The following is a 12,239-nucleotide window of genomic DNA, read 5'->3' on the forward strand; positions in this document are numbered from 1 at the left end:
GAGCAGTACTGAGATCACCTGTGAAGTTTCTTGTAGCAGTAAGGAAGGTTATTAGTTGGAAGTTCCAAATCAGATACTAGCTTTAATCGCAGGCCTGATCCGGCAAGCCTCACTCATGTAACTGGCTGTCTTGCTTCCAGCGAGATTGGTCCAGCCAGCAGCTCACACTAGCTTGGGCCAAAAGCTTTTATAGAGAACTACATCCAGGCTCGGGGGGGGGGAAGGGATAAGACAGACATCACACAACTAATTCATTTGCCACAAGAAAACAGAAATAAAAATGAGATAGTAGGTGAGCCTTGCCCCTAAGGTTACTGAATAGCTACCAAATTAAAGAAAAGGCTAGCAGGTTTAGTAATAAATTGTCTCACACACCGCAGGCATCAGGAGCCGTTACTGTGGACACGGCTTCCAAGAGAGAGATGGGCAGGAAGAGAGCTGGAACAAAGGAGAAACGGTAGAGCTAAAAAAGGGTTAACTGGGATTTTGAAGGATGACTGTCTAAAAACCTTATTCAATATAGAGTCAGTAATCCTTGGTATTCCGAAACTCTGGCATGCTCCAAACCCTCCTGGTGGACTGTGTGCCCCGTTCCACATCCTCAGAGATGGTCTTGATGTCACTGATGAATGGGGAGATCCTGGACCGAGATTTAAACGTTGTTAAGGAGAGGCTGGTTTTGTTCTTTGTGTTCCATTGCCGGGCAAGCTTCTTGGCCTCTTCCTCCTCTTTGATCTTCTCAGCAGCTTCCAGTAGGACGGAGCGGAAGAGCCGGGATACTTCCTGCACTTCTGGTTCATATTCAGCAATGACTTGCCGGAATCTGAAAGCACAGTCAAGGCACAGCTTTGATTAAAACCACCAGATCACGGCTTGCTGCCAAGTCACTGCACTAGCCTTGGAACTTGCACTCTGCTGCAAAATGGGACTCCCTGGACTGAAGGGAACAACAACAGGGAGGGACCATGAAGATATGCTCGAGGCCTCTTAAATCACAAGCAAGCCAGAGAATGTAAGGAAGCAATGAATCACTGTTTCTCCTAAGCACAAGAAATAATAGGGAGCACCAAACAAAGCTAGAAGGTGGCACGCTTGAAAGAGAGGAAGTGTGTTCTTTTCACACACCGCTTGTTAAATCAGAACTCCGTGCTATCCATAGCTTAAGAACCAGAATGATTAGACAAGTTTGTGGAAAATGCCCCATCACTGCTGATTAAACGTGACTGTCCAAACGCAGTCCTTGCTCACGTAGTCCCTGAACTCCCGCTTGCCAGAAGCCGAGATAAACCAGGGAGAGTCCCATGAGACTTACCCCCGTTGCCAATTTTTGTTCCCCGTAGCGTGACTCAATGGCCACAGGACAAACAAAAATCCTGTAAAACTTTCTTATGGGTGTGTGTTTGGTAGTGAAGTGGTATTCATCTTCCTATGGATTTTCTCTACGATAATGGACTGGCTTAGCTGATAACACCTTGATTGGCAGCACAGTGCTGATTCTAATCAGACAACTGTGAATTACTCTAGTGCCTTCTCAGCAGAGAGCTCAAAACAGGGGCTTTTTGACATTTATTAAGCTACCTTAATACCAGGGGAGAGAAGAATTCCCACCATTTATTTTGCAGGTGAGGAAGATGAGATGCAGAGCAGAGTAGTTTTCCTGAAGTCACTGAGTGTGTCGCTGTCTAAGCCAAGAAGAGAACATACCATTCCTGACCCCTTGCTGGCTGATTTAGACCCAGCCTGGAGAGTGAGATCCACTTCCAAGGCTCACACACCGGCCACACAGACGTTCTAGTTGTTCTGTAATAGTATGCATTTATGACAGATAATAAATACTCAGTTCTTAACATAAAAATTACATCTACAAGCAGACACAGAGCTAAACTAGTGCTTCACTAAAATCCAGGTATTTGTACTTAATGGAAGCCAAAGCATTTTGATATTTTTCTCCAACAGAACTGAATGAGGCTAGAAAACAGTAGGATTGCATTTAATTAAGCCTAATACAGCCGAAGCTGATAGCATGACCTTGCCTCTTTGTTTTTCGATAAGCCCTAGGAACGTAACAAGGAATTATTGCACTGTGGCATTGCACTCCGTACTGGTGTGAGGACAGAGAGAAAACCAGAGGTAAACCAAAAAGACTCATTTATTGCCTTTTGACTCTTTCTGTGGAAACCTGCTATTGAACATACATCTTAACATTATGCTGTATCCCGGATAACTCCGTGTGCGTCTCTCGCAGCAAGTATTGGCAGCTACACGTACAGCTGTGGAGACACCAGAACTGCACGCCGAGGGAACTCAGTATCAGCAGAAGCTGATCAGCATCAGTCTAGAGGAGTTTGACACAAAACCTACCAGTCGCCAAGATGTTTCTTAACCATTTCACTTGCTTCGGATGAATTCCTAATCTCTCCCCTCAACCACCTCCAAATAAAAACCTCAGAATTTTGAACGTTTGGGTGCAAAAAGCCTTTAAGGCACTATACTTCACACCAGTACATATTTGCACAATGGTGCTAAACTGAATCGTGCAGAGCCTTTAGGAGGAAGAGACTTGGTCTAGCTGAGGGTTAGCACTTAACAGCTATTTCAGAGCTTTGCTGTACATTGCAAACGTCCTTTCTGCCTTCTGAGGAGGCACTTCACTTGCGTTACCAAAGAGCCAAAAATAGAGCTTTCACGGTAAATACACCTTTCCTTTTATCCTAGTCAGACTCGTAGACAGATGAGTCCCCCGAAACCCAGGTCTTCACGACATTATTATTATTGTACCAGGGAAAGCACCTTCAAAGGACTTTCATTGCAGAGATGAACAGAATGAGTCATTCCATTATTTTATCTCCATGTGCATTTTAAAGAGAGATGGTGTCACATTGTGTATCTATCAGTACATCCTCTTCTTTTCTGTTGGCAGTTGTGCACACAGAAGGCCTCATCGCTGCCTCCAGTTTTAGAGGCTGTGTGTCACACTGCTGGATTGTGGCTCCAGAGCTGGTAGGAGCATGTGTCAGGAATGGCCACCTAACTTCAGCACCAGCACGTCTGTGTTAAGGCACAGCCCACGTGTGAAGTCCAAAAGGTGTGCATTCCACAAATATTTCTCAGCAGAAAGGTTGGACACGTTCTCAGGGGCTGAGGTCTAGCTAAACCAGCCTGCGTGTCAGAAAATAATGATGTTTGCTGCAACCACCTACAAACACCTGAAGCCATCTTCGCTAGTTATCAGTGAAAGCCAGCTGATGCGCTGGGTGATCCAGCAATCTGCTCTCTGCACAAAACACACAACAACGGTAACACCACTGGAGTCCAGGAATCTGGACTTGTGTCCTGAGGAGCAAACTCCGCACAAAGCTGCTAGGTGGAATTAAGCACACCACATTGCACAAGGCTCCCCTATCTTCTAGCACAGGTTAACGCCCTTGTGCTTTTGCGTGGAATAGTTTCACGCTAGGCGGCTGCACAACCATACATAGAAAACCCTCAACAGGGTTTCCTTACTCAGCAGAAAACTAGACCTATCTATCTGGTTTGGAAACAACTCATGACACTACTGGTAGCAAACCTGTAATATATTATGCAAGTCACGCAGTCTGAGATGAGACTGTCAACAAAACTCACCTTGAACCAGCACAGAAGCCACACAGAGCCAGCACCCGTAGGGATGAGCACATTGCCCAGTCCAGCCTGTGTTTTAATCACAGTTCAGACAATGAATTGTGACCCTTCCATTCCATTTTATGGCCGTTAGATTTTAAGAATCCGCTGTGCTTGGCTCATACCGGCACGGCTTCTTTTTAAAGCGCTGTCACCTGCCTGTTGTTCTATAGGTCCCCAGTTCAGTAATTTTCCTAAGTACAGCCTGAACTTTAAAGACCTGTTAAATCCAAAGGAAGTCCGTGGACTTAAACAATATGGTTATAGTTCAGAGTATTCCTGAGTGCCTGTCTGGACTGGGAGCTCTAAGCAGATTTAGTCATTCGTGGGTGCTTAGTGCTAAGAATTAGCTGCTGACTCCTGAACCTATATTTTGAGTAGGAATCCTGGTTATATTGTAAAGCTTTGCTAGAGGCTGCTTGACTCCCAAAGGACTACGGCATTCACACTAACTGCAACGTTCATGTCGCATCACCTCAAACTTAAGCTCGTCTTTGAAAATAAACCCATTTCTGATTTTAATCATTTGTGTTACATCTAAGCACACTAGGCCATCCACTTCAGCCATACACAATCCTTAGAAAATTACTGTCCTTAGCCTGTGGCAAAACACATTAGGTCACCAAAATATGGGTTTACATTTCCGTATTAGGAGGTTTTGTTTGGTTTTTTTCCTCTGGCTGGAAAAAGACAGAAATCAACTCTTAGACTTTTGCTGAAACTGAAAAAGATGACATAGACAATTGCTTTGATCGGAGCTAAAGCTCTGAGTAAAGATGGCAAAAATCGAGCATTTGGTGTTAGCAAGCGCCTAGTCTACTCGTTCAGTTTAACCACCAGTTAAAGGCCTCACCAAAATCTCTGTCACTTCCTTCAGAGGGTTCCAGGATTTGATTTTAGATGTAGTCAGTGATCTCCAGCCCAGTAACCTAGAGCTGAGTTCCATCTGAATGCAATAGTTTTATTTGTATGTGGGGACTCAGAGTCTCCAGATAGCTGACGGTATTTGCAGTGCACTTGAATCCTTCCGGAATTTCAAGAGACTCAAACAGAGGAAGCAAACTTGATCGTAAAAGAACTCTGCCATTTAAGAAATGCTCCTTTTTAGCCTCCTCCACATCTGAATAAACAAATCTATAGAAGCTCCGCCTCTCGGCAGATGTAGCCACAGAAAAGGACAATTTGGACAGTCATTTAGACCTGTGGAGAATACAGTGACATCTCTGACAACTCCTACAAAAATGTTTTGTTCTGGCTTTCTGAGCACAGAATCTCACAAAGAAGGAGACCTTGCATGGAACAAACAAAACAAACTCCGCAGTCTTGCAAGGTGCAGGCTACTTGCGTGCTGGTCGAGTACATCAGAAATGACTTTGGCTCTTCAAACGTCTAAGACGGAAGGAGAAGGACCAAGCTTGGTATTTCAGACAGAACCAAGGGCTTCAGTGAGGTACATGCTCTGCATCTCAGTTTCCAAAGATTTTTTTTCTGGGTGGAAGTTTTTCTAAAGTTACTACGTACTGGAAAGTTTCAGGGTATTCAAGAGGAAACATGAACAGTACAAGGATATTGCGATTCAAGGGCTTCGCTGGAAATGTGAAGATTGCGGTTGAATTCCCATTATACTCATCTTGTGCAATTTTGGGGAAGTTATTAAAATCTCCATGTTATTTCACCTTCTGAGAGGAGAATTTGTGCCAGGTTTTGGCTGCCTTTTAGTTAGATTGCATGCTCCTCCTTTCTCCTGTACTTTTTCAGCTCCCAGCATGGCAAGCCCAATTCTTTTTCATTGTTTCCACATCAGCAACGAAAATTTCTGAACCACAGGACTGCCAGTTAGGAGGTAGAAGAGAAGAGGGGTCAGCTGTTCACATTGTAAGAGGGTTTTTAAGAGGATGGGTTTACCCTTTTTGGATTATGCCCACGCAGAGCCCACCCATGTTGCTGAGTATGTTTCTCTACTGCCGGCATCATGCGGAATCCTGTGAACAGCAGTAAACAACCACTACAAGCCGCACTGAAATCACGTATCTGGCATGATCGGTCTCTGTTTAAAAAACAAAAAGTGAATTGTATATGGCTCAGCTTAATATGCTTCTCTGAAGGAGATGGTGAACCCTGGAGCCTCCTAACTCCGGCGACTGAAGCCTGCTCTGATGGAAATAACCTGTTTGTGAGACCGGCCCTGAGGATGGTTAGAATAACTCTGAACCTCAAAAGGTTTGTAGTGGCTTGTTTACAGCTTAGCTTGGGGTTATACAAAGATATGAAGTATACAAGTTATACAGATAGACAAAAAATACAGCAAGTGCTGCTCCCAGCAAACATTCCCTGAAGAGAAAGGCCGCCGAATGATCCCAAATCTCCGAATCTGCCACCATGGCAACCTTTGCAAGAGCCAAACGCTGTGCCAGCTTGCTTCCAAGGTCCAACCCCAGGGAAGATGAGGGCTAGAGAGGTAGCTTTACCATCCTTCCTTGGCCATCCCCACTATAAGACACAGGACCAGCTGTTTCCGGCCCTCTTGTTCTACAACTATGTATGTACAACTACGGTTGTAGTTCGAGAGCTGCAGATCCCTGCAGATCCAGGCTCTGAGATACTCAACAATGGGCAGGACAAGGCTCTGAGCAACCTGGTCTGACTTTGAAGTTGGCCCTGCTCCAAGTAGGTTGAAGCACGTACCTCCAGAGGTCCCTTTAAACCTCAGTTATTCTAAGATTCTGAAAGACTGAAGCAAAAGCCACCACAGTACTGAAATGGTAACTTCATCTGGCCAGCCAGGAGCAGAAAGTACTCAAGCCAGTCTCAGAGGGAAGTGGGTTTAGTAACTTTTTGGAGGAAACATACCATGTTGAAGTGATTTAAAACATTAGGTTTCCCTTATTCCACAAAGACACCGTCCCAGCATGACATGTGACACGGGACGTCAAGTCTTGGTTCTGCTGGTCCTGACAGCTTACTCCCTCCTCACATACCACAGAGGGGAGGAGGAGAGGAAAGGTGTGTATCGTCACATCTTTTACTGTACCTGAGAATGACAGGCCCACAGTAGGAAGGATGTATTTTGGTGCACATGTCCTCCAGCTGCAGCCGTTCTCCTGGGCTGATATCGTAGCTCTGCTTTGGGTAGCTGACCAGCCAGCCGTAGTCCACCCCGGTCTTGATCTTGCGATACTCGTTCTCCCGCTCTCGCTGCTGCTTCTCTGCCTGCTTGGTCTGCCAGTTCAGCTCCATCATGAGCGTCTCAACCACCATTTCTGTGGGGTTCCTCTGGGAAATGCGGTTTGGGGGCTCATTCCACCTGAACCAGGATGCCAGTGACATAGTGCCCTGTATGTCTTCACCAGGAGTGGGATGAGGGTAGGGAGGGAGAGAAGAAGAACAGTGTCATCATCAACACACCTCAGCAGAGAACATTCTCCCCTGCACACCCCTCCAGTATGTTGTTCACCTAAAAGTGTTGCTGGATTATCCACTTAGAGCTAATTGGTGCTGAGCACTTTGAGGAGTCTCACTCCCATCAGCCAGCTTGTGCGGGGCGTGAGACAAAGGCTGAAGAGGCCCAGTTTCCCTCAAACTTCCAGTCAGCACGTAATTAAAATGACAGTCACAGTTCTTAGGTCTAAAGTCAAGTTACAAGGATACCTTGTGCCTTCCAGGTTAGGCTGGGGAACCATTCTGCTGCCTACACAGAAGAGCTGGGGCTGGAGCTCACCTGTCTGAACCCCCATGGGAGGGCACAGCCTTGCAGCAACCCTACCTGCAAAAACTCAACACATGGGGTCAAACTATTGCTGGAAGCCTCACTCTAGCTAGCAGGAGATCCTTAGGGAGTGGGCAGGATAGGTGACCTGGTGTGGTGGGTTGACCCTGGCTAGATGCCAGGTGTCCACCAAAGCTGCTCTGTCTCTCTCCTCCTCAGCTGGACAGGGGAGACTAAATATAATGAAAGGTTCATGGATTTTTGTTTTTCCTCCTTAAATATGTTATCGCGGAGGCTCAACCACCAGTCACTGATGGGCTCAGCCTTTGCCAGTGGTGGGTCCATCTTGGAGCTGGCTGCCATTGGCTCTATCAGACATAGGAAAAGCTTCCAGCAGCTTCTCACAGAATGCAAACCCAGTGCTCCTGGGCAGGCCCGCAGCTGCTGACCCGTTAAGCAGAAGGGCTCACCCGTTCTTACCTAGCACTGGCCGGTGCAATAGCTGCATTAACTGCAAGGCCAGGCCGAGCTTTAACCATTATTTAGCAGACGTCTCATTGCGTGCAGGAGGGGCTATGTCATCTTCTACAAGCTAGCCCAACTATTAGCTATGCTGGAAGAGCACAGCTTAGGAGCTGCCACCAGCACCAAGGGAACTGAGGCTGGGCTGCGCGGCAAGTAGCAGCATACCATGGTTTAAACTCTTACTGCTTCTAAGGGAGAGGTTGCTGCTGCTGGGGTTACCCAACACTTGGAAGGCAGAACAAACCGCGCCAATCAGCTCAGCAAAAGACAGAATTAACTCCCCACCCAGCCAATCCCTTCGTGTAGTCGCTGCAAGAGGACAGTGCATGGAACAAAGTCATTACCATTGTATTTGAATTTAAACACAATGGAATCCAAAGCAGGCACTAGGGACCTCAACAGGAGCAAAACAGCATCTGTTTCTTCACTCAGCACTTACGTGCCCTGTTGCCCCCTTCCAGTAAGCCCCCAGGGAGAAGCAAAAGGCTACTCCTGGCAGCGGCCCCATCAGGACATGATGTCAAAAGGTAACATGAGGGCAGTGGATTAGAGCCTGATTCTGCAGGGCCTGAGCAAATCCTCACTGCTGAGACACAGACACAAAGACAGGCGTACAAGGGAGAAGAATAAGCTTTGGATCTAAGGGCCTCGAGCCTTTGGTGACAGTGCAAGTCACCAGGTGCTCACAGCTCCCCAGTGCTCCCACTAGAGCGGAGAGCCACCGGCTCCTGGCTCCCTAGAAGTGCAGTAGTCAATGATTCTGCCTTCAGAGCCTGGAAACCATCACCGTCTGCACCAGCGGAGAAGGACGCTGCGGTTGTTTTCACCACATAGCCATGTTCTCTTTCAAAAATGTTCATATTATGTAAATACGTCACACCATTAAAGGAAAATGCTCCAAAAACCTGGGAGGTCTGCACAGTGCTCCCAAGTTTGACATTATTTCAGGGTTTAATGCTTGGGCTTTTTGAGGATCAGGACGCTTGTGACACTGTGTCTCCTATCCTATCTCTCCCAGCAAGCAATACCTTCTTCAGAAGGAAGACATAAAAGGGTTGAAAACTTCCACAGCACACAGATCCAGCTCCCTAGGCACGTGAGGCCACAGGTACTCTTCTGAGACTGTATAAAAATTCCACCTTTGCTAGTTTACAGTGCTTACAGGGCTTTCACCCTGGAGTATCAGCTATGATTACCCTTATGACAGCAGCCACAGCCAGCAGCTGCTGGAAGTAATCCTGCTCCCGTGCTCTGGAGGAGGAGCAGCAGGTCCTCTGCTGTGCTTTCGTCGCCAGGGTGACTCCAGCTAACAGCTCACACATCACCACACAGCGCTCTGGCTGACTTGCCCAAGACACGTGAATGAACTCAGGCTGAACTGATGTGCCAGCAGCTTCAGCTCCATAATCCCACCATCCTAACGCGTACCTGCATCTTGCTACACGGAGGCCTCCACTCACCATTATTCATTATTAAGGATGAAGACCCTTAAAAGTTAGGACCTTTTCCTTGGTCTTACCACCGTGATGTGTAGCACACATGAGCCCTGCTAGCAAAAGTGTTACAGATTATTTTAGTCTCCTGTTTCTTTTCAGCTTATGTGACGACAGCAATTTTCCATAAAGTTTTACACCTACGTGACCAATCAAGGTACCATTATTATTTCCATTGGTGCTTTCATCTGAAGATGAAGGTGAGCGTGTCCTGTATTTTACCAGAAAAGGGTTACCTCACTTCATGCTTACTCTGGCTATGACCTGCCCTCCCGTTGGTTTAACTCTGCTGACTTCAGTGGCATTAGGGGTAATTCAGTATGGGGCTCCCGTACGTTCCTTGAAAAACCTCCTTCCACATGAGAAAAGTAAGGCAGGCACCTCAGCTGCAGTGCAACTGGCCTGTTCTCAAATGAAGGAAAATCCACGCAAGCATTTCATGCACACTGGCAGCTTGTGCTGGCTGTTCCTAAGGGATCCTTGTTTGAGATTGTTCCCTTCCCCACCTCTCATCCATCACCTCCTGCTTTTGGGAGCTGGAAGCTGGCCATCTCTATTTAGCAGCCTTGACAAGCCACCACTCTTCCCACTACTGGTCTTTGCAGCCTGCAGAAAGTACTGTGGGCTCCATTAAGTGTAGCTGCTGTTTTTAATTTAAAGTTCACATGCAGGCTAATCATTAAATGACTCACAATGGCTTTCCGATTAGGAAAGAGTCAGAAGGACTGTCGGCAGGATATGGGCAACTAAAGGAAGGCAAAAGTTGCAGCCCAACCCTCTTGTTGGGGAAAGGGACAAATTTACACTTTGCAAGCGTCAGCAATTCCTGCATTTTTATCCTCACGTACTTTACAGTTTTCTCTGTCCTCACAGAAATCATTCTGTACAATTTCACCTCATCTCCCACTTTTTTTTACCTTCTTCCCTATTTCCCCATGTGAATTGCTGTTCTTGCTCCAGAGAATGCACCCAAGAATCATCAGAAGGATCAAAGTTCACAAGCCTTATTTGTGTTTTCACCTTCCTAAAACAAGATTTCAGCCTTTCCCAGCTCTTTTACTAGCCAAGGGAATATGTTTCTGCAGCTTACTGTTCTTTGGCCAGCTGGAGGCTGTTCATATATCCTGGCAGACATCAGTCTCCTTCAAGCTAGATCACCACTTGCTAAGACTTGTTCAGTGGCGCTGCTTTCTGGTGAACCATGAGTCAAACAGCAGGACCTGTTTGCCCTGTAGAAGATGAACTTTTGAGGATGAAAAATTCTCTTTCCATTGATCTTTTTCCTGGTTCCCTGCTTCCCATGCCCTCCAGGATAGGCAAGGAATAGACAGAGGGTGGGAAATGTGCATTTGTGTGCAAAAAAAAAAAATCAAAAAAAATAAAAAAAAAAAAAGAAGAGAGAGAATACAGCTGAACATCCTCAGTTTGACAAGTCTCCTGTGGTTTGCCTTTGCCTTTCCAGTCTGCCAGTCCAGGAGTAGTACTGGCAGTCCTTAGTGACTCTCAGTAGTCCTAGAGGGATGGTAGTTGTGTCAGAGTAGAAGGAGAAGAGTCTTAGGGGGTTGGATGATTAGGAGCCTAATCCAAAGTCCAGTGACGTCAACAGAAACGTTGTCACTCAGCGGGCTATAGATAGAGTCCCAGGAAACCCACTGCCATCCAGGCAGAGCACAGCGACAGACTGGGCTGAGGAGCTGGGAAATGCCTTCCCTCCCTTCCCGTGGGTGGTAGTTCCTCCGACTGCAGTCAGAGCACGGAGACAGAATTTGTTCGTGCAACATACCTACTTAACCTTTTTCCACACACCCCAGGTCAGAGGGGAACAAACAAGGAAAACTATTTCTAAAAGAAGTGGGACAAACTCCATCCCCAGATTGGGCAGTCACGGGCAAAACAGATGATGTGGAACTGCAGAGCATATTAAACTTCTTTTTTTTTTAATTTGCTTCTTAGTAAAGTTTGGGTTATGTTATCCAGAAAAGTCCAGCATCCTTTGGAGAGCAAAGGGTACCTTGTATCTCCCTGGACTACAGCTCAGGTAGATTAAAGCTGGTTTGGCTACACCGAGCTCTGAAGTCTGTATGTGCAAACTGACACTACGTTTAACCAGCATCTTGGGCAGAAGTTGTGGTTGTGGCTGTGCGGCTGGTTATATATAGCATTAAGTAGTGACAGCATCGTAGATGAACCCCAAACTCTATCTCTCCTCTGGTAAAGATATTTGAATTTTGTTCCAAGCAAAGAATCTTTACAAGTTCTAATTAAGAAACTGCTGCCAACACCTTCTCAATTTTATTTATACAGTCCCTCATTGCTTTGTGAAAGAACCCCTTTGTGTTCCACTGCTTTTCTGCAGTTTCTTATCATTAGACCACGGCAGAGAACCTGTGTTCTGCCTTATGACCGTACTGATTCTCACAGTGCTGTCTAAGAGAGAAGAAACTGTGACCGGGCACTGTGGCACCCAGCAGGCCCTCGCGTGCCGGGTGCTGCCTGCCTGCCCTTAGCAGGGCAATGCTCACGGTCTGACCAGCCTGCTGCAGGCTGACAGCTCCTGCTGCTGCCTGCATCTGCTCCTGAGTGACAGGAGCTCTCAAAAATGTGTGAGAACCATCTACTTTCGGCATACAGTCTAATTTCTCTAGTAGTTTGTCTCAGAGCGTCAATCTTTTAGGAAATGAGTCTATCATCTGATGCATTTTACATCTGCACTTCGATTGCAAGAGGAGGGGTAAAGAAACAGGAATTCAGCATGAACTGGGCTCCAGGTTCAGGTATGAATGAGAAAGGTATTTTTCAAACACTAGCCAAAACATGAGGAGAAAAGGTAGCTGGTACCACTTCATGATCTACAG

The 12,239-nt window shown here is 46.4% G+C and overlaps 1 protein-coding gene across 1 annotated transcript; it reads right to left on the reverse strand.

Annotated features, from left to right (window-relative positions):
- Nucleotides 1-525: 525 nt before the first annotated feature.
- Nucleotides 526-7,001, reverse strand: RD3 (retinal degeneration 3). The gene is made up of 2 exons (XM_010137749.1): nt 6,692-7,001; nt 526-823 (listed from the first exon to the last, which is right to left on the reverse strand). Exons 1-2 carry the CDS (start codon nt 6,985-6,987, stop codon nt 526-528), a joined length of 594 nt encoding a protein of 197 aa, XP_010136051.1. The 5' UTR covers nt 6,988-7,001.
- Between the last annotated feature and the right edge of the window lie 5,238 nt (nt 7,002-12,239).

The sequence above is a fragment of the Buceros rhinoceros genome, unplaced genomic scaffold (assembly GCF_000710305.1).
Source record: "Buceros rhinoceros silvestris isolate BGI_N320 unplaced genomic scaffold, ASM71030v1 scaffold29596, whole genome shotgun sequence".
Taxonomy (NCBI): Eukaryota; Metazoa; Chordata; class Aves; order Bucerotiformes; family Bucerotidae; genus Buceros; species Buceros rhinoceros.

Coding starts and splice junctions, on each gene's coding strand:
- RD3 (XM_010137749.1), bottom strand. CDS start 6,987: ATGTCACTGGCATCCTGGTTCAGGTGGAATGAGCCCCCAAACCGCATT. Junction 824..6,691: donor TGTGGGCCTGTCATTCTCAG/GTACAGTAAAAG, acceptor CTGTGCTTTCAG/ATTCCGGCAAGTCATTGCTG.